We start from the raw sequence: 21,069 nt of genomic DNA on the forward strand, positions 1-21,069 counted from the left end.
GTGTATTTCGCGTACTGTAGAATAGGGCCACGCCCACCCCTCCCTAAGGCACGCCTACCCCCTCCTGCGAGTGTTCTCAAAGGCCGTCGGTAGTTGTAGTTTTGCCAAACCTAGGGAGCTTAAAATTGTAGGAGAGAAGGCCGAGAGGCCTGACGGGATTTGTAGTCTGCGCCTTCGGCGGAGGCGCACGCGCAGCAGAGGCCGGGGCGGGGCCGCGGCACTGCAGTGAAAGCCGAGGCAGCGGGCAGGCGAGCAGGGGGCGGGCGGACATCTTGGGATCCGGAGAGTGGCCGGGCCGGCTGAGCAGGGGGCCGCGGACACCAGGTGAGCTCGGGATCTAGCCGTATGGGGTGAAGGAGGACGCCTGCCTGGCTGCCCAGCTTTGCTCTTCCCTGCACTGCGCTACGCGGAAAGCAGTCCATACACGGGAGTGGCCTCAGCTTTCAGATCTGGGAGGGAGCTGACGACGGGGCAGGGGCGCCCGGGGCGCGGTTGCTGGACGAGTGCGGAGCGGTGCCCTCCACCTGACCCGCCCGGAGCTTCCCGTGCGAGGGAGACCCTACTGGAATCCTCCCATAGCAGGGCCGCCGCGCGGCGGCCCCCTCTCTAGGATCGTGACAACCCCCTACCCCTCGGCTCCTCCTCCTCTCGGCGCAAGGACAAGCTTCCCACCCTGCGGCACCCCCTCCCCTCAGTTGAGTGACAGCCCCCGCACTCCGTGGAACCATCTTTACCCGCGATGTCCTCCTCCCCACGGCGAGAAGCCCACCACCCCCGCATGCTTCTACACCTGCATCCCACAGCAGGCTACGTCTCCCCAGCTTTCCCTTATTCACCACTATTAGTCTCTCCCTGCCGTTTTTTCCTCTTGAAAGCCTTGATCTTTGCCATGCCGGAAACTCTTCTCCAGGTGCCCTCACCAGCCCTGTTGCTGCTGTGGGCTCACCTGTGTATACTGCCTGGCTGTTGCTGCCCGTGTATCCCTTAACTAAACATTCCATTTTTGTCCTGGGCCCCACCTCTGCTTTTCTGATGTCCTGAGTTCCCTACCGCTTCATACCTGTGAACTTGGTTCTTTGCCCAGGGTTACCTCCGTTCTGGGCTTCCTCTCCCAGTCTCTGGGACTGAGGAATGGGATGTGTCCACCACCTTGAGAGGCTTCTCTCTCAGTCTGGGAGACTTGACCGTCACAGTAGTAGGCTTTATTTTCCAGTTTAGAAAAGTCTGCTAAACTGCCCCCCTGTGAAATTTATAGCAGTGCTGATCCAGGAAATCTAAAACTAAATTAACTCTTTTTCTCCTTGCAAACAGTCTAAATTAGTTTGACCCAAATAATTTGGATAATTCAGGGATTCTGCGCCTTGTTTATAGGCACTCCAGTCAGAAGTGAATTATGCTGTGGATCTGGAATCACAGAATTTCAGCTGGAAGCGACTCTTGATTTTATGAACCTGCACTCCCCTTTCCCCCACACCCATCTATTTTTATTGCACTTTGGGAGCTGAGAGGGAGCCTCTCTTTCTTGAAGTCACTGAATTGTAGTCTGTCAGGGCTGGGGCCTTTCTACTCTGCTCTTTTACCTGTTTATCTGACTGCCTGGGAGAGGTTGGAGCCACACTCCTGGGTCCATGTCAGGGCCTAAGGCCTCTCTTCTCTCTTCCTACACCCTGCACACCCTCTCCTGGAATGTTTAGACTTCTGTGAATTAGAGAGCTGAAGGTTCAGGTCCTGCTGCCTTCTCAGAAGGGTAGTGGAGCCTGAGAGACTGGGTGCTAAAGCTTTGCCTGGGGCCTCAGGCCTGAACCAACTAGAGTAATTCCTACCGCCATTCCTGTAGCCGCAGGCAGGCCTTCACAGTGACTCACCAGCTAGAGCCTGAGTGAGCGTCTGCACAGGAAGGGGCCTTGCTGAGCTCAGCACTGTGAAAGGGGGAGGGGGCTACTCTGGGCTCAGCCCCAGAGAAGGGGGGTCAAAATGGCCTTAGACTTCTGGGCCTAAGTCCTTCTCCCTTTTCTCCCTTCCAGTATGGGATAAACAGGAACTGGAATCTGGCTAAGGGGAGGGGCATGCCTGGGAGGCTTGCAGGGTCACTTGCTGGAGGATTGAGTCAGGAAAAAAGCCCAGCCAGTGACCTGCACAGCCCCACAGGGGACATTGGCTGGGGTTCTAAGGCCTTTCCTTACCCTGCCCCCGCCTGTCCTAGGTCTGTTCTCACAGTGATGGGCCGCCGAGACTGAGCTGCCGCCATGATTGGAGGCTTATTCATCTATAATCACAAGGGGGAGGTGCTCATCTCCCGGGTCTACCGAGATGACATCGGGTGAGTCCCCTGGCTGAGCCAGCTCTGCCCCCACCCCCATCCCTCGTTCCCAGCATGCAGGACCAGGTCTCTTTCTACCAGAGGCTTGATTTGGACCACCCGTGCCCCTTGCTGCATCCTGGAAGCTCAGCTAGTACAGCCTGGTTCCCATTAGGTCTGGTGGTATTGGCCAAGCAGCCAGTTACTGGCTGCTCAGTGGGACCTGTGAAATGGCAGGGCCCTCACAGTCTCAGGAACTCCTACCCTTCCTGCCTCCTGTTTCCCGTAGTGACAGACCTGGCTGCTGGACATGAGTGCTTTTGCCTGATCCCTCCTTTCAGGAGAAGGGAGATCTGTCTCCAGTGTTCGTGGTCAGGATGGAAGTACTAATCCATCTAAGTCTTGCTCTCACAAGTCCTTCTCGTGGTGAGAGCCTTCACGGGACTCTTGAAAGCCTCTCCAGGCTGCGGAATCCTCTCCCGCTCCCTTTCTCAGGAGGAGTCAGGCTGCTGACTCAGCTGTTTTCAGTTCCTCTGGGCCACTCATGGAGGAGAGGTGGTGAGCAAGCCTGAGGCACTCTCTGGTCACTGAGGGATGGGCAGGGAGGCTGTGCTGCCTTTCTGGCCTGTCAGAGTGGACCAGGAACAGCTCCTGTCCTGTGTGCCTCAGACCTCCGCAAGGAGGTCTCCTTCTGCCCCACCCTGCATGCCACTGCTCTTCCCTGATGGAGGGGACTTGTCCTAGCCTCAGCAGCTCTAATGAGAGCAGGCTCCTCTGGTTCGTGCTGCTCTGTTTTTCTTCCTGGAATTGCTTAGAATAGACAGTCAGAGATGGGCCTGCTGCAGTGGCTCCTGGTTTCCTGGCTAATGGGCTAGTCTGGCGTCTGTGGCTTTTTGTCTGTTGGCTGGTGGGGGGGCGTGAGCTAGAGTTGTGGCAGTGCCTGGCTTGCCTGTGCCCATCCACACCCCACTTGTGCTGTGGATGGGCCTGGTTAAGCCAAGGCCGGGGCACACACCGTCTTGCATGCCTCGCTGTGCTCTCCGCCCCTTGCCTGTTGCCTGTCTGCTTCCACCTCATGGGGTGTGCTGCCCACCCTAGTGTGTTGTGTGTCTAATCCTCTCTCTCGTTGCTGTCACTCTCCTCTTCTTGCTGGCGTCATTTCTCTCATCCCATCTCATTGGCTGCCGTAGTAATAGGTAAGCGGCCTGTTAAGCTGCTGCCCAGGCACAGGTGGGTGGGGGATCCTGCCCCCCCGACCCCCACCACCATTGTCTTCTTCGCCCTTTTTCATCCCTGAACTTGCCCTGGAATTGGATCCTGGACGAGAGTGGGTGGCCCAGCTCCGTGGCCCCTCGGCTTTTCCCTCAGTAGATTAGCGCCTTCTCTGAAGTCATGCTGGCTTTGGCTAACTTCTGGAGAAGCCAGCCTTCCCCGCTGGTGGGATCACTAGTGGGAACACTGGAAAAGAAGCAGGGTCTCTTTCTCATCTGGGCCTGTGGCGTTTACTTAGAAGCTATAGAGGTGGCAGCGGGGAAACTGGGGCCCGGCCTGGGAGTCAGGAACGTGTTTCTCAAACTTGATGGGCCTCACTTTATTAAGGTTATATCTGCCCTCCTGTCATCGCCACTCAACTTCGCTGCCTTTCATGGCCTTCAGACCTCAGCCTAGCTCTGACCCTTCCCCCATGCCCCCACTGGGAGGAGTCCTAGGGAACCACGCCAGCAGTTTAGGCATGGGCTTTAGAGTGCGTATCAGACTTCAGCAGAGTGGGGGGTGGCTATTTGTTAGCAACTGTGGCTGATCCCCGTGGAGTGAGCTTTGCCTGGGTACTGAGAAGCCTCTGTGCACCCTTTTCTCTCAGGAGGAATGCAGTGGACGCCTTTCGGGTCAATGTTATCCATGCCCGGCAGCAGGTGCGCAGCCCCGTCACCAACATCGCTCGCACCAGTTTCTTCCATGTTAAGCGGTCCAACATCTGGCTGGCAGCTGTCACCAAACAGAATGTCAATGCTGCCATGGTCTTCGAATTCCTCTATAAGATGTGTGACGTAATGGCTGCCTACTTTGGCAAGATCAGCGAAGAGAACATCAAGAACAATTTTGTGCTCATATATGAGCTGCTGGATGGTGAGGCTGGTGGGGCAGTGGCTCTGGGGTGGGGATGAACCTGGTGGGGCCTGGCCTGGAGGTGGGAGCAGGTCTGAGGCTCCAGTGCCGTCTGAACTTTCTTTCCTAACTATCTGGTCTTCTGAGTTCTGAGGAGGACAGTCCAAATCCATACCTAAAGTCTGATCTGAAGTGAATGCAGAAATAGGCTAGCAAGTGGAGGCAGGAGAAGACCAAAAGGTATTTTGGTGGCTGGTCCTCCTGCAGTTCAATTAAGCACTTTCATCCTCTTATCCTTGTGGTTTGGGCTTTACTACACTGCCTGTCCTCCCAGCTGTCCATCTCAACAGCTGCCTCGGAGCCTGGGCGAGGGTGAGATATTCCAGGCACCTCTGGGTGCATTCTTATCTCTGTTCCTCTGTAGGGTATGATTTAAGTGAACAGAGTCCTTCCACGTTCCCAGCATCTCTCTGTCTTTTAAGGGCTTAGGGCTTCTTGACCTCTCACCCATTGGCTTTGTGACTCTTCTCATTTTTTCTATTTGAAAAAAATGTGATGCTTTTAATTGTTTTCTTATAAAGCACAAATCCTAGAGTAAATGCTAAAACTTTGCTGCAGATGATGCCTCAATGTCTTTTGGAGCTATGCTGGCCAGATATATCCAGGCCAGGGGAGGGAGAGAACAAAGGAGCCTTCAGCTTTTTGTAGGGGCTGATGGCTCCTTTCCTTTTGCAGAGATCCTAGACTTTGGCTACCCACAGAACTCAGAGACAGGCGCGCTGAAAACCTTCATCACTCAGCAGGGCATCAAGAGCCAGGTACTCAAATTGTACAGGCTATAGTCAGGGTGGAGCCCAACCTCCGTTCGTCCCAGCTGGCCCCCAAGCCTTGCCCGAGCTGACTCATGAGCCTGCCCCTGACAGGAAGTGCTGGCCTGAGCCTTCTGCCGTGACTGCAGGCCTGTTGTGCTCTGTGTGGCCCTCTCCCACCCCTGGAGCTTGCCAACTCAGCATCTCTGTTACTGGGAATACAGCTCAGTTTCCTTCTACACTGTGGGAAGCGGGGGAGTGTGGGCTGCTCTGGAGGCTTGGTATTCCTCAGGAGGAGAGAGCTTGGGCCCTCTTCTAGGATCCAGGCCTCACAGCCTTCTCCTTCTTTTCTGCCTGCCTCTTCCCGTCTGTGCTCCTATACTGCTTCCTGTGGGCACCATGTTGGCTCTGTGTTGTCCAGCATCAGGTAAGCTGTTCCCTCAGCTTCCACCCTTGCAGCTTTGCTCAGTTTGCTCTAGGCCCTGCCCCATGGGGGAAGATGGGTCCCAGGGTGGGGACGAGAAGGGAGAGGGGATGAGGGTGGAGCGGGGATGGAGACAAGAGGACTGAAGGGGGAGAGGAGTGAGGGCTTGTTTGTCTCCATCCCCCATGTAGACAAAAGAAGAGCAGTCTCAGATCACCAGCCAGGTGACCGGGCAGATTGGCTGGCGGCGGGAGGGCATCAAGTATCGCCGGAACGAGCTCTTCCTGGATGTGCTGGAGAGTGTGAACCTCCTCATGTCCCCGCAAGGTGAGGGCCCTCTTGTGATGAAGCTGGAGGGGGGCCAGGGCAGGATATTGGTCCTGACTCAGCTGTTCCTGTTTATCTGTCCATCACCAGGGCAGGTGCTGAGCGCCCATGTGTCAGGCCGGGTGGTGATGAAGAGCTACCTGAGTGGCATGCCCGAGTGCAAGTTTGGCATGAATGACAAGATTGTCATTGAGAAGCAGGGCAAAGGCACAGCTGATGAAACAAGCAAGAGGTGCCTGAGGCAGGGGAGCTGGTGGGAGAGGGTGGACTTTGGAGGGCTGAACAGAGCCTGGTGAATCACAGGTTCCTTCTGGATTTCATTCTTGCAGTAATGCAAACTCCCTCTTCCTAAGGGTGTGCTTGGCTGGTTACTCTTGGTATCTGTGTTTAAGAGAGATGAGGGGATTGTCCTCATCCTACTCAGAGTAAGCCTCTTTATTTGGTCCCAAGGACCAAGATTCTTCTGTACATACTGATGGCCTCTGGCCAGTGTGCCTGAGACTTTTAGGTTCCAAGCAGCAGAGCTCTCAAAAGATGATGAGTCTACAAAGCTCCCACTCATCCAGAACTCTGGGACAGGGACCCCCCCAAGTCAGAAAGCTGCATTCTGACAGCTGTACACCGATTACAGTGAAAGCCTCGTACAGGCTCTGGCAACCTTTGGGGGTGGGGTAGTCTCCCAGTCTGACCCTCTCATGCCACTCTCCTGTACCAATGAGGAGACGTTCTGTCCCTGCTTACAGCGGGAAGCAATCAATTGCCATTGACGACTGCACCTTCCACCAGTGTGTGCGGCTCAGCAAGTTTGACTCTGAACGCAGCATCAGCTTCATCCCACCAGATGGAGAATTTGAGCTCATGAGGTGCCATTGGGGTGTGAGGAGCAGGGGTTGCTGTTAGCAGAGGGGAGAGGGAGGAGGACAGGCTCTGCTGTGCCAGCCTAAAGGTGTCACACCCCTAAAGGTATCGCACCACCAAGGACATCATTCTTCCTTTCCGAGTGATCCCGTTAGTTCGGGAAGTGGGACGCACCAAGCTGGAGGTCAAGGTGGTCATTAAGTCCAACTTCAAGCCCTCACTACTGGCTCAGAAGATTGAGGTGAGGATAAGGGACTTGGGGAGGAGGAAGCACGTCTCCAGGAATAAAAGGAGCTGATGTCAGGGTTTGACAGAGCTCCCTGACAGGTGTGTCACTTCTAGGTGAGGATCCCAACCCCACTGAACACCAGCGGGGTGCAGGTGATCTGCATGAAGGGGAAGGCCAAGTACAAGGCCAGCGAGAACGCCATTGTGTGGAAGTGAGTCTTTCCTGCCTAAGGCCACAGCAGGGCCCAAGATGCCTTGGTGTACGCTCTTGTTAAGTTTTACCTTTTGTTCTGTGAGAGAGAGCGAGTGTGTGTGTGGGGGGGGGGGGCGGGGAGCAGGGGTGTGACTACTTGTGTTCTTGCCCCTTAGACCTCTGTGCAGGTGTGCACATGCCTGCACTGGGGTGCGTGCATGTGTGCATTTATTTATCAAGATCCTTTAACATTTCCCTATTTGCCCTTGTAATGTCTGTGAAGTAGAGAGCAAGGGATGCATGGCCATGTATCTAAGCAGAAACTGCATGAACCCCTCAGTGCTAAAGGAATAACAGACCCCAGGTTTCATAGTAGGAGGTTATCAGAGTTCTCACCACATTCCCTTGCCCTAGCACCTCCCACAAGCTCCGGGGTCTCTTCCTTGCCACTCCCCAACCTCCCCAAAGGGGCAACCCCCCTTAAAGCTCCTCCAGGCTACCAGGGGCACTTGCTGCCTGTTGCCCCTGTATTCCCAGGATCAAGCGCATGGCAGGAATGAAGGAGTCGCAGATCAGCGCTGAGATTGAGCTTCTGCCCACCAACGACAAGAAGAAATGGGCTCGACCCCCCATTTCAATGAACTTTGAGGTATGGCAGAGAAGGGGCCTAGAGCCACAGCGGGGTGTGCTAGGAAGGACCTTAGAGATCATTCAGATCAACCTCTGCACCTACCACCTTGCAGATGAGGAAACTGAGGCCCAGAGGGAAATGATTTCAATTCACAGACCCATTCCTTCCCCACTTAGGCCTCCTACCAGAAATTGCTATGTACGCTGATGAAAGTCTTTGGCTTCCTTTGGCTTGTCATAAAACTGTTCTTAGGGAAAATTGAGGTTGCTTGCATGCCAGGTTAGACACAAAGTTTACAGACAGGAAAGCGGGCTGACTGCTTTGTGCACGTCTGACATGTAGTGTTTTCCACCTTATTATTTAAGGCATAATATTGAGCAGGGTAAGTATGTTCTAAGGCGGGTCTTTGGTTGCTGCCACCTGCTGATTAAAGGAATTGATTCAAGTCATCATAGGCAGGGCCTGACTTCAAACCCAAATGATTGCTCTTGGATATGCTTTCTTCTTTGGTAACCTCTTAGAGGACCCTCACCACCCCAGCTTCCCCCAGCTTCTTTCAGGGTCCCCATCATTAAAACACCTATAGTAGAGAGATGAGGTAGGGCAGGGCTGTGGGACTTCCCGGAGGAGAGCGGCAGTGAAAGGAAGGCCACATTCCTAACTGGAGCTGTCCCTCGCCCAGGTGCCATTCGCGCCCTCTGGCCTCAAGGTGCGCTACTTGAAGGTGTTTGAACCGAAGCTGAACTACAGCGACCACGATGTCATCAAATGGGTGCGCTACATTGGCCGCAGCGGCATTTATGAGACCCGCTGCTAGCTGCCTAGTGGCAGCTAGCCCGCCTCCCCACCCACCCTCTTCCACAGGTCTGGGTGCCCTCGGCCACCACACGTCAGTGTCTCCTCCCTCCTGCTTTGCTGCCTTCCCTTTGCACCAGCCCCTAAGTCTAGGTCTGGACCAACCACATCGCGAGTGGGACTGGTGGAGCAGTCCCTGGGCTCCCTGGGCAGGGTGGTTTCTGAGGCTTGTGCTCCTCCATCCATCTGCCTGCCCTAGCCCCATGCCAGGCTCTGAGTTCTGCGACCAAAGCCAGGTGGGCCCCTTCTCCTCCCCTCCCCTGTGGCCACATCTCTGGAGTGGGAGGGTTGGCTGCCCCTCACCTCAGAGCTCCCCCAAAGGCCAGTAATGGATCCCTAGCCCTCAATTCCTACTCTGCTTTGGGATAGTGTGTGAGCTTCATTTTGTACACGTGTGACTTCGTCCAGTTATAAACCTAATAAACTCTAGAACGGAGTTGCTGGCTAAGTGTTGAAGTGGGAGCTACTTGGGGAGGGGGTCTGGTGGGACTGCTCCTCCCCTGTCTTACTTGGCTTGCCTTGAGTAGAATTTTCTATTCTAAACTCCCTCTTTTGTCTTGTCTGGATTGTTACGTCCCTCAGGGCCATCCAAGCCCTTATCCTGACAGGTGTTAGCCCCAGGTCTCCCATCTCCTCTGAGAAAATAGCCTCAAGGACAAGCAGCCCTACCTGGCCCCAGTTCCCTGAGGGCAGAGATTCTTTCCCTAAAGTCATCCTCAGCTTCAGGCAGGTATGTTTCCAATGAGCAGAGGTTAAGCAAGGTTTACATTTGGTTTTTCCAGCCATCCTTAGGAACTGACTGACCTCTTAATTTCATCCTCTTCCCAGTTACTCAGGCTTCCGAACAGACCTCGGTGGGTGGGTTGTAAAAAGGAAAACTTTGACTCTTCCCAGGCCTCTTGCAAAATTCCTTCCTCTCTGCTTCCTGCTCTCCATAGAATTGTGTGGTGAGTGAGTCCCTGAGGGGAGTGCTCCATATTCTGCTGATGTGTTGGAGCAGATGAAGACTTGCCATCACCAGTTTTCCCTTGCTTGGTCTCAGCCTTTTAAAACCTAAAAAAATCTATTAAGAGAAAATATATAATGAACCCCCACGTCCCATCATGGTGGTTCAACTTGTGGTCATCTCCTTAATATCACATCTAATCTGTGTTCGTGCTTAATTCAACTGTCCTACAGGAATTTTCAGAACTTGTATCTGGATCCAAACAAGGTCCGTTGTGGTTGGTGAATGCTTCTTAAATCTTAAAAACCACAGGTTCTCCCTTAGCTCTTGCAGTGTTGCTGAAACCATATAGTTCTAGTAGCTTCCCCGTCAGAATTACTCGTTCCTTGTGTTTCATATGAAATGTAAATATCAGGATTGATTCCTTACAATGAGAAAAGGATGAATGGATAATATCGTGACTTTAGATGACAATTTTAGAACCCAGGTGGAGGAATATCCACATAAAATCTGAAGCAGTAGCATCGTTTGGGGGAAATGCCTAACTTCTACCTGAGGGAGTCGGTGAGAGGAAATAGCCTTTTAGTCATTTACTGAGACTCAGGGTGCGGGACAAGTCCGCCTTGGGTGTAGGTAGGGAATAAATACTACTGAATTTACACAGACCTTGTCGATCTGGTTTTCTTGGCCTGTGGCGGTCACTGAGGGGGTGGCGGGAGGACCGAAGGGCGTTAATTCGCTTAAGTCAGCTGAGCTGTCAAGTGTGAGAGGACCGGACCGAGTGCAGGTCGCGGGCGGGCTGGCTACCAGACCCAGACAAGCAGCCCGTAGGGCCTGAGTACCGGAACAAAACCCGCGGCGCCAGGGGCTTCTGAGAGCTCAGGGACCGGCGTGAGTCAGCAGCGCTCTCGGCGGGCTCCACAATGGACCCGGACAGGCGCGCGGCGGCTGAGGCGCCTCAAGGGAGCGAACAGGATCTAGCTAGGCCAAAGAGCTTTATCAACCACCTTTCTCGGGAGGTTCCCTCACGCCCTGATAAACCGCGGCCTTCCCTGCACCCCGCCCCCGCCGCCTCCAGGATCGCCACCGCCCAGAAGGCAGCGACAACCGCACATGCGGCTAATTTTTCAGTGGAAAGGGTTGCGCAAGCGCAGAGAGTGCGGCTCGGCGTAGACTCTGAGCGGCGCTTGCGCGTGGTTCCTCCAGCGCCGTTCACCCCGCCCACCGGGTTCTGCGCACTCCGCGCCTTCCTTACGTCACCGTTTCGCATGCGCTTTGGAAGGAAGGGCGAGCTTTCGGGGGACAGGCAGGGGGCGGGCCTTGGCCGAGGTCTCACGGCGACTGCGCGGACGGGAGCCCGACTGGAACATGGCGACCTGCGCTGAAATCCTGCGGAGCGAGTTCCCCGAAATTGACGGACAGGTTTTCGACTACGTGACGGGTGAGCCGAACCGAATCAACGCGCTGGGGATGCCAAAGTGGAAGTCAGAGGGGGAAGCACTAGGGGAGGGCAGGGCCAGGGACCGCTGCTAGGCCTCTCCTCTGCGTGACCTCTTGTCCCGAGGGCCAGTTGGGTCTGGAGCTCGGACTGGGGCCGCGGTACGGGGATTAAAACTGCTTGTATGTCCACCCTACTTGGTGTCTTCCTCGTCTTGCCACGCCCGCCCTAGGCGTCTTGCACAGCGGCAGTGCGGATTTCGAGTCTGTGGATGACCTGGTGGAAGCTGTGGGGGAACTGTTGCAAGAGGTGTCCGGGGACAGCAAGGATGATGAGGGCATCAGGGCCGTGTGCCAGCGCATGTACAACACTTTGCGCCTGTACGTTCCAGGGCAGGGGTTTCGTGGGGAGATGGGAGGGCGGACGGTGAGGAGAACAAGACGTGAGGGAGGAAGGTCCGATGGCCATAAAGCTTTCTCCTCCATTTCTAACCCTTTGCTTTCTATCTCTACCCTCAAGGGCTGAGCCACAGACCCAGGGAAACAGCCAGGTGCTGCTAGACGCCCCCATCCAGTTGTCAAAGATAACAGAGAACTACGGTGAGAGCGAGGGAAGATTGAACTAGCTGCCCTTTGTCCTCTTCTGGGCCTCCACCCCCTAGCCACCTGCCCCCTGGAGCTCAGAACTCATGGTACCTCTGTTCCACAGAACAAGGTTGTAGGAGCTAGTTGATGTCTTTACTGAGGGCAGTTGAGCCCATTAATAAAGGGATTAGGATTGGAGAGTTCTCCAAGCTCTTGGGTGTGGTAGGAAGCTTATGCACCTTGAAACGGGACAGACTTGGGGTCACTCCCCAATTTTATGACTTAATCAACTGCATGATCTTGTAAGAGTTGCTTATTTGCCCCCAGCCTCTGTATTCTTAATCTGTGAGTTGAGTTTTTGTTTTGTTTTTAAGTGTTGGGAGGATGATACCTATCTCCACGATTTGTAAGGCTTTCCTTTAAATGTATATGTTTATGTCTCGTTTATGTTAGTCACTCAACATGTTAGTTACCCTTCCCTTAGGGAGAAGGTGACTATTTTTCTTATCACTTACAGACTGTGGCACCAAACTTCCAGGCCTGCTAAAGAGGGAACAGTCCTCGGTGAGGAGGGGGAGGAGGAAGAAGGGGTGGGGGCTGTATCTGTGGTGGGAGTGGGAGTTGACAGTCTCTATTGGAGTATCTTCTGGGGGATTTCTCATTGTCTTTCCCTGAGTCTCCAAGCCTACACCATAGGATGAAATGGTTGTGTCTGGATCCCTAGACAGTGAATGCAAAGAAGCTAGAGAAAGCTGAGGCTCGACTGAAGGCAAAGCAGGAGAAGCGCTCAGAGAAGGACACGCTCAAGACCAGCAGTCCTCTGTGAGTTTAGTTAGAAGGGCTGAGAAGAGAGCAGAGCAGTCTCTATTGGGATGGAAGGGTGCTTGGGAATGCTAAAAGCCATCCATTTCTACCTTTAAAAGAGTCTTGGAAGAGGCATCAGCCAGCCAGGCAGGCAGCAGAAAGGAGAGTCGGTTGGAATCATCTGGCAAGAACAAATCCTACGATGTGCGAATTGAGAACTTTGATGTATCTTTTGGCGATAGGTGAGGGAGTGGCATTGCGGGAGTGGGGGTGACATTTTTCTTTTTTCCAGTTAAAGGAGAATTTGTAGAGGTGAAGTGGCGCTAAAAACAGTTAGGTTTCTGTTGTTAAACTTGCTGTGCAACTATCTCTAGAGCACCTTTTGTCTTCTTCCTACCACCTCTGCAGGGTACTGCTGGCTGGAGCAGATGTGAACCTGGCATGGGGCCGCCGCTATGGGCTGGTGGGTCGGAATGGGCTAGGGAAGACGACGCTGCTGAAGATGCTGGCCACCCGGAGCCTGCGGGTCCCAGCCCACATTTCCCTGCTGCACGTGGAGCAGGAGGTTGCTGGAGACGACACCCCTGCTCTGCAGAGTGTGCTGGAGAGTGACACTGTGCGAGAAGACCTCCTGCGTCGGGAGCGGGAGCTCAGCGCCCAGATTGCTGCTGGCAGGTGAGGGCTCCTGGCAAGGGACTGACCAGCAGCAGCTGTGCTTCACAGAGTGTCTGTCATGCTGGCACAATCCGCACTTCATATGCCCGTCCTAGTAAGCAGCAGAGCTTGGAACTTGGCACTTTGGGGCTGTAAATCCCTTGTTCCTGGCACAGGGCCCATGGCCCTCACTGCTGTGAGCAATCCTTCCTGTGCTCTGTTCCTGTCCTGGCAGCAGGGCAGCCAGTGGCATGCTATCCAGATGTCCTGCAGTGCAGGATATGCTAGTAGACTCCCCCCCGCTCAGGCTGATTGCTCTTCCCCCCATTCCTAGGGCCGAGGGCTCAGAAGCTGCACAGCTGGCAGAAATCTATGCCAAGTTGGAAGAGATTGAGGCTGACAAAGCACCTGCCAGGTATTCAAAAGTCTCTTCCTTCCTTCAGATTTCATCTTTCCCTTCTGTTACCTGTTCCAACCAGGTTCTTTAATTTCTTCCCTCCTAGAGCTTCAGTGATTCTTGCCGGGCTTGGCTTTACCCCCAAAATGCAGCAGCAGCCCACCCGGTGAGTGGCCCTTACCATTCTTGGCTCTGAACACTGTTGGCTCTGCCTCGGCCTGTTCTCGTGAACACTCGCCCCTGATGCAGCTCTGTCTCTCTTTAGGGAGTTCTCAGGTGGCTGGAGGATGAGACTGGCCCTCGCCCGGGCTCTGTTTGCTAGGTGAGTCTCCTGGGCCTGTGTGTGAATACTGTGGAGAATGGGCTTGGCTCTTGGGAGGTAGCAACAAGTCGCTGACCTAAAACCTCAAGGCTTGCATTCTTCTTTTCCATAGGCCAGATCTGCTGCTGTTAGATGGTGAGTTTGAAATGGGGCCCCCTGACTTTGGGGTGCAGAAGGATAGCATCATCCAAGTTCCCAGTTCCCTAGCCCTTCAATCCCAGACATGTCCTCCTCCACTTTTCCAGAACCCACAAACATGCTGGATGTAAGGGCTATCCTGTGGCTGGAGAATTACCTTCAGGTGAGTGCCTACAGGTGCTGGAGTAAGTCTGGGGAAGGTTTGCCTCTGAGGCCACTGGGGTCTGGGAGCTGACTGCCCTCCCAAACTGGGCCTGCCATCCTGTGACCCCCTCAGACGTGGCCCTCCACAATCCTGGTCGTCTCCCACGACCGCAACTTCCTGAATGCCATAGCCACAGACATCATCCACCTGCACAGCCAACGGCTGGATGGTTACCGGGGAGACTTTGAGACCTTCATCAAGAGCAAGCAGGAGCGGCTGCTCAATCAGCAGCGTGAATACGAGGCCCAGCAGCAGTATCGCCAGCATATCCAGGTGTGGGAGCAGGCAGGGCTGGGGGCCCGCCCCATCCATCCCATGGGTGTTAGAGTTGTGGGGAGTGAGGGAGCTGAACCCTACCTGAATTCGTCCACCTGCAGGTTTTCATTGACCGGTTTCGCTACAACGCCAACAGAGCCTCTCAAGTGCAGAGTAAACTCAAGATGCTGGAGAAGCTGTGAGTACAGTTTCCCTGACCACGCCCTTACTCCTGTCCCTTACTTTCTTCCCTCATTTTCTAGGCCACCCTTTGCCCTGCCATTCTAGGTCTCCCCTTTTCTACAAACCAACTTTAACTTCCTCCCCTGTAGAAGGACAGCTATTCTATTACTGCTCTTGGAGAGGTAGTCTTGCTTCCAGACCTAGGCAGCTATCAGTCTACTTTCTGTCTCTCTATATTTGCCAATTCTGGACGTTTCATATAAATGGAATCGTACATGTGACCTTTCACGTCTGGCTTCTTTCGCTTAGCATAATGTTTTCGAGGTTCGTCGTGTTGGGGCGTGGATTAGTATTTCACTGCTTTTTTTTTTCTTTTTTTATAAATTTATTTATTTATTTTATTTATTTATTGGCTGCGTTGGGTCTTCGTTGCTGCACACGGGCTTTCTCTAGTTGCTGCGAGCGGGGGCTACTCTTCATTGTGGTGCGCAGGCTCCTCATTGTAGTGATTTCTCTTGTTGTGGAGCACGGGCTCTAGGCGCATGGGCTCAGTAGTTGTGGCTCATGGGCTCTAGAGCACAGGCTCAATAGTTGTGGCACACGGGCTTAGTTGTTCCGCGGCATGTGGAATCTTCCCAGGACAGGGCTCGAACCCATGTCCCCTGCATTGGCAGGCGGATTCTTTACCAGTGCGCCACCTAGGAAGTCCTTCACTGCTTTTTATGGCCACATAATATTACATTGTGTGAATAGTCCACTTTGTGTTTATTGACTGATCAGGTGGTAGACCTGATGTTTGGATTGTTTCCCCTTTTTTGGCACTTATGAATAATGCTGCTGTGAATATTTGTGTACGAGTTTTTGTGCAGACATGTGTTTTCTGTTCTCTTGGGTGTATATCTAAGAATGGAATTGCTGGCTTACATGGTGATTCTATGTGTACATTTTTGAGGAACTGCGAAGGAGTTTTGAAGAGCAGCCGCGCAGTTTTCCGTTCCTGCCAGCAGTGTGTGAGGCTTTCAGTTTCTCCACCTCCTTGCTAACGCTTGTCCGTCTTTTGAATTTTTGCCATCCTAGTGGGCGTGAAGTGACATCTGCTTGTGATCTTGGTTTGTACTTCCTTAATGACTAATGGTGTGGAGCACTGGAGGCTTTTTTAATTGAGGTATAGTTGATGGTCAGTGTTACATAAGTTTAGGTGTACAACATAGTGGTTCATAATATTTAAAGGTTATATTTCATTTATAGTTATGATAAAATATTGGCTGTAGTCTCTGTGTTGTGTAATATATCCTTGTGACTTATTTGTTTTATACATAGTAGTTTGTGTCTCTTAGCTCTCAACCCCAATCTTGCCCCTTCCCCCCTTCCTCTCCCCACTGGTACCCGCTAGTTTGTTCTCTGTACCTGTGAATCTGTTTCTTTTTTGTTATATTCACTATTTTTTAAAATTCTACATGTAAGTGATATAATACAGTATTTACTTTTCTCTGTCTTATTTTGCTCAGCATAATATTCTCCAAGTGCATCCATGTTGTCACAAATGGCAAAATTTCATTCTATTTTTTTTTTTAAAGAACTAGGTGACTTTATTTATTTGATAAATTTTACTTATTAGCTGTGTTGGGTCTTCGTTGCTGCACACGGGCTTTCTCTAGTTGTGGCGAGCAGGGGCTACCCTTTGTTGTGGTGCACAGGCTCCTCATTGCTGTGGCTTCTCTTGTTGCGGAGCACGAGCTCTAGGTATGTGGGCTTCAATAGTCAATAGTTGCGGCACATGGGCTCAATAGTTGTGGCACACGGGCTTAGTTGCTTTGCAGCATGTGGGATCTTCCTGGAGCAGGGATCGAACGAACCCGTGTCCCCTGCATTTGCAGGTGGATTCTTAACCACTGCGTCACCTAGGAAGCCCAAAATTTCATTCTTTTTTATGACTGAGTAGTTTTCCTGTGTGTGTGTGTGTGTGTGTGTGTGTGTGTGTATGTGTATCCATTCATCTGTGGATGGGCAGACATTGCTTCTGTATCTTGGCTACTGTAAACAATACTGCTGTGAACATTGGGATGGATGTATCTTTTCAAATTATTGTTTTCTTTTTTTTCGGATATATACCCAGGAGAGCATCAGAGGTTTAATCTTGAAGCAACATTTCTAGACATGCTGGTGGTAGGGGAGCTTAAAATCATAAGGCTTAGGATTTTGTGGCATTGAAACGTATATCACAGTATATTAACTGCGAGCACAAAAAGCTACAAAAAAAAAATAATAATTCTATTTTTCCAGCATATCTATTACTTGTGTGATAAGAACTAATTTGTTTTTTAAGCCATAAATCTAGTCTGTCCCTCTCTCCTCAGACCGGAGCTGAAACCCGTGGACAAGGAGTTGGAGGTAGTGATGAAGTGAGTGCTGGGCCGGAGGGGCAGGTGGGGAAGCTCTGTTTCTGGCCACCTTCGTGCTCCTCACCCCCGCCTCCTGCAGGTTCCCCGACGGGTTTGAGAAGTTCTCACCACCAATTCTGCAACTAGATGAGGTGGATTTCTACTATGATCCGAAGCACGTTATCTTCAGCCGTCTCTCCGTCTCTGCTGATCTTGAATCCCGCATCTGTGTGGTATGGTTGCTGTTTCTCTGTTTTGTGAGCTGGGACTAGACTCTCCCACCCCAGTACGTGGTGTGGATTGGCCACGTGGGGAGAAGGTCCACAGGAGTAGGAGTCAGCGCCTGGGCCTCCTCCTGCAGCCTCACAGGGCCGCTCTACAGCATAGTTGGAGAGCCTGGCATGTGGTCGTTTATAAATACTTAGAGCGGTACTTTGTCTTAATGGTCTCAGCTCTGAGTTTCCTCAGACCGTGAAACACAGAGGAGAGAGCATGGGCTTCAGGGTCAGACTTCGGATCCTAACTCCGCCATTTCCTAGCTTGGTTACTAAGCAGTCTCCTCAGCCTTAAAGTGGAGGTAATGTCTAGCTCACTTGGTGATTTGGAGAATTAATTCCCCTGCACTTAGTGGGTACTCAGATATTGGTCCCTTTTACATCTTCCTCCATTTTTCTCTATAGTTCCTTAAAAATATGCTTTTAGTTGTTGGAGTCACTGGGACTACCCAGGACCCATTCTCATCTCCTCCCCTTCTGTGTCCCACACAAAGATGCTCTTTACATCTCATATTTCTTCTTCCAGGTTGGGGAGAATGGGGCTGGCAAGTCCACCATGCTGAAGCTGCTCATGGGGGACCTGGCACCTGTTCGGGGCATCAGACATGCTCATAGGTAGGGCCCACACCTCCGCTCTCCACCCGCTCCTGTGCTGTATCTACACTCCTTTATGGTCATTGCCCTCCATCCCCTCTCTCTACCTTCCCGTCCGCCTGCAGGAATCTGAAGATTGGCTATTTCAGCCAGCACCACGTGGAGCAGCTAGACCTGAATGTCAGTGCTGTGGAACTGCTGGCACGCAAGTTCCCTGGTGCGTTAGGGATTTGAGTTGAGGAAAGAGGGCTGGGCCTGACACCTACAGCTAGGGCTGCCTTGGGTTGCTGAGCAGCCCACCAAGTCTGGGTGTAAGGACATGAGCATTGGGAGTGGGGGTGGGGGGAAGGTGAAGGGAGGGAGTTGGGCCAAAAACCCATACGGTGGGGTGGGGCCTGTTCCAGGACGACCTGAGGAGGAATACCGTCACCAGCTGGGCCGGTATGGCCTCTCCGGAGAGCTGGCTGTGCGCCCTGTTGCCAGCTTGTCTGGGGGCCAGAAGAGTCGGGTGGCCTTTGCTCAGATGACCATGCCCTGGTGAGACCTCCTTTTCAGGAGCTTTGCCCTCCCCTTTTCCACGCTTTTCTAATGGAAAATGATTGTCTTGTCTTCGTATCAGAGTTCATTTTCTCCCAGCCCCCATAACTGCCCACCTTCCTGGGTTCTGCCTTCCAGCCCCAACTTCTACATTCTGGATGAACCCACAAACCACCTGGATATGGAGACCATTGAGGCTCTGGGCCGCGCTCTCAACAGTTTCAGGGTGAGTGTGCCTTCACACTGCGCACTCCTTCCCAGGCCTCAGCACCCCTTAGGGCCCCCCTGAGTGCTTCCTGGTCTCCTGTCTTTCAGGGTGGTGTGATTCTGGTATCCCATGATGAGCGCTTCATCAGGCTGGTGTGCCAGGAGCTGTGGGTGTGCGAAGGAGGTGGCGTCACCCGGGTCGAGGGGGGATTTGACCAGTACCGAGCTCTTCTCCAGGAACAGTTCCGCCGTGAGGGCTTCCTCTAGGGCCACTAGACCGAGGACTGTGCCCAGGATATGGACTGGCTCAGACCCCTGGGTCACCGTGTAGGCAACCATCTCCGGCCATGAACTTCCCCCGACTTTGGGGACAGCCTTATTCCTAAATCTCTCCTTTTGATTGGAGCATCCTCTGTGCAACCCAGGGAGCCCCACCTAAAGGTCTTTGAGGACTGGTCTTCCAGGGGGAAGGGAGTGGGGGGGGGTGCCCTCTGGGATTTTAGATCCCCCCCACTGCCCCAGCTGCGACTGAGCTCTGAGTGGCCGATGTATAAATTAAATCTCCCTGCATCTCCCTTGCCTCACCTCTGCTGCTGCCTGCCACAGGGCTGCAGTGTTTGCCCACGGTTAAGGAATATGGGCTCTCTGATTTGCGGTTTTCTTGTGACATTTGTGTCGGTCACGTGGAGGAGGCCACAGCAGCATCAGTGTTGCCCCTGGGCAGAGGTGTCATTAAAGCCGCTGGGGGTTAGCCTTGCAGTGGAACGAGCTAGTGATGAAGGGTAGCGTACTACATCGCTGTGGTGCTGTTTCCTCCGGCCCGGGTTCAGCCCCAGAGGAAGGGGTCTGGGTTCTGCTGTCTCTAGCGCCACTGCTTGGGAGAGTAAACTGAGTCTGTAGCCTGGCCTCAGACATGGTATGCCATCTGCTTTCTCCAGTGATCTCTGGCCCAGGCTCACCCTGCTTCTCTGATCTGGACCCTTTGGGGCCAAAGAAAAGCTGAGAAACTGTCTTTGTCCCCGTTTTGCTTGGGTGGTTTCATGTTCTTTATTTTTTCCATAACCACGTAGGAGGGGCCTGGGAAGCAGGGAATTGAGAATGGGGTCTAAGGTGAAGAAAGAGAACACTTTGGTTTCAAATTAATCAGTATTTAAATGGGGAGGGGAGTTGTTTAGCAGGAGTATGATTTATAAATATTATTTGCCGGATATTTGGCTGCTATATGTAATTGTGAGGAGACACTAAAATAGAGACATTGCTTTACTCTTAATGAGAGTGGAGAAACCAGCATCAACAGAAGGACCTTGTTTGTTGGTTTCATGGAGAATCGTTGTCACAAAGTTCAACCAAGGAAGCTTAACCCAGCCTCTGAGGGTATTGTGGTATAGGTAGCTGGGGAGGAGACACCTGTTTGAGGGTAAAGGATAATAAAGCCTGGAAGGCTCTGCACTGATGGACTGTGAAGCCAGCAGGAGGGTCACTAATCTTAACACCTCTTCAACCTCCCTCCCAGGAGTCCTCAGGAGGTGTTCCTCCAGGCACGTCAGTGGCCACGAGCACCCTCACGGTTCTGAGAGCCTTCTCACAGGCCCCATGATTCTCTTCCAATCTCAGACTTGAAGATGGGCCAGTTGGGGCCAGCTGGTGTAGGGTCTGTGCCTGCCTACTTGCCAGACTCTCAGCCTCTTCACCCCTCACCAGCGTGTGGTCCCTGTCTGAGTTCTCCCAATTCTTAAGAGTCCCTGGAACTGCAGCTGAAGGCTCTGAGGCAGAATCCGCTTCCTTGGAAGTGGCTTTGTGTGTGAAGAGCACTGGAGTTGGATCTGTGATCAGATCCCAGCTCTGTTACTGGTAGTAGAAGGGGGTCACCTGTACTAGCTGGGTAACCACAACAAGTTGACCTTTTTGAACACCTCCTCCTCTGCATCTGCAGAAGAACTCAAAGTGATTCCTCTGTGACCAGTTTATGATTTGGAGGACCGTCACATGAAAATGTAGTAAATTTTTTTCTGAGTGACTCCAGAGGTAGGTAGGTTTGGACTCAAAGGAAGGAAGAACTTTCTTCATAGCTCAGGCTGCCTTCTGATAGTTCCTAAACTCTGGGACTATTCAGTCCCGCCACTCTCTAGAGAAGGGCTCTTTCAGATAGGAGGCAGCACTAGATGGCCTCTAGGCTGGCAACCAATTTTATGATTTCCTTAAACAAGAGCCTGTGTATATGACAATACAGGCTTATACTGCAGGCCTTCAGGAAGTTGGGATGAATGAATTGCAGCAGCTGAGAAAGATCCTGCAATAAGTGTGTAAGGTGAATTTTGGGGAATTAAAATGGGGAGTTGGGAGAAGTTGGTTGTCTTGAGGGGTAGAAAATGAAGGCAGTGTCAGCCAGCTCCATTCCAGAAAACACAGGGCAGGGAGG

General features: G+C 52.7%; 2 protein-coding genes across 3 annotated transcripts; both read left to right on the forward strand.

The window, feature by feature from the left end:
- The first annotated feature begins 202 nt into the window (after positions 1–202).
- On the forward strand, positions 203–9,166 carry AP2M1 (adaptor related protein complex 2 subunit mu 1). Of its 2 annotated transcripts, XM_057738164.1 has the most exons (11): positions 203–324; positions 2,204–2,320; positions 4,161–4,426; positions 5,141–5,223; positions 5,830–5,965; positions 6,056–6,197; positions 6,709–6,828; positions 6,929–7,064; positions 7,166–7,263; positions 7,782–7,893; positions 8,558–9,166. In XM_057738164.1, exons 2-11 carry the CDS (start codon positions 2,247–2,249, stop codon positions 8,690–8,692), a joined length of 1,302 nt encoding a protein of 433 aa, XP_057594147.1. In that variant the 5' UTR covers positions 203–324; positions 2,204–2,246; the 3' UTR covers positions 8,693–9,166. The 2 variants fall into 2 exon arrangements, with proteins under 2 accessions (XP_057594147.1, XP_057594148.1); XM_057738165.1 differs by lacking the exon at positions 2,204–2,320 and having other exon boundaries at positions 214–324.
- Positions 9,167–10,880: 1,714 nt separating this feature from the next.
- Positions 10,881–19,224, forward strand: ABCF3 (ATP binding cassette subfamily F member 3). Its single transcript, XM_057738163.1, has 21 exons — positions 10,881–11,117; positions 11,347–11,494; positions 11,634–11,713; positions 12,216–12,262; positions 12,423–12,520; positions 12,622–12,744; positions 12,911–13,177; positions 13,491–13,571; positions 13,660–13,719; positions 13,819–13,875; positions 13,988–14,010; positions 14,121–14,176; positions 14,291–14,491; positions 14,596–14,672; positions 17,014–17,058; positions 17,138–17,270; positions 17,839–17,927; positions 18,032–18,123; positions 18,311–18,443; positions 18,582–18,669; positions 18,759–19,224. Exons 1-21 carry the CDS (start codon positions 11,045–11,047, stop codon positions 18,915–18,917), a joined length of 2,130 nt encoding a protein of 709 aa, XP_057594146.1. The 5' UTR covers positions 10,881–11,044; the 3' UTR covers positions 18,918–19,224.
- The last annotated feature ends 1,845 nt before the right edge of the window (positions 19,225–21,069 follow it).

Source organism: Hippopotamus amphibius, chromosome 6 (assembly GCF_030028045.1).
Source record: "Hippopotamus amphibius kiboko isolate mHipAmp2 chromosome 6, mHipAmp2.hap2, whole genome shotgun sequence".
Lineage (NCBI taxonomy): Eukaryota > Metazoa > Chordata > Mammalia > Artiodactyla > Hippopotamidae > Hippopotamus > Hippopotamus amphibius.

Bases quoted from the DNA above. Each gene is read 5' to 3' on its own strand.
- AP2M1 (XM_057738164.1), top strand. From the start codon at position 2,247: ATGATTGGAGGCTTATTCATCTATAATCACAAGGGGGAGGTGCTCATC. The intron at 7,065-7,165 runs GTGAGGATAAGG...TGTCACTTCTAG, and splicing joins TACTGGCTCAGAAGATTGAG to GTGAGGATCCCAACCCCACT. The intron at 7,264-7,781 runs GTGAGTCTTTCC...CTGTATTCCCAG, and splicing joins GAGAACGCCATTGTGTGGAA to GATCAAGCGCATGGCAGGAA.
- ABCF3 (XM_057738163.1), top strand. From the start codon at position 11,045: ATGGCGACCTGCGCTGAAATCCTGCGGAGCGAGTTCCCCGAAATTGAC. The intron at 11,495-11,633 runs GTACGTTCCAGG...TCTACCCTCAAG, and splicing joins ATGTACAACACTTTGCGCCT to GGCTGAGCCACAGACCCAGG. The intron at 12,521-12,621 runs GTGAGTTTAGTT...TACCTTTAAAAG, and splicing joins CTCAAGACCAGCAGTCCTCT to AGTCTTGGAAGAGGCATCAG.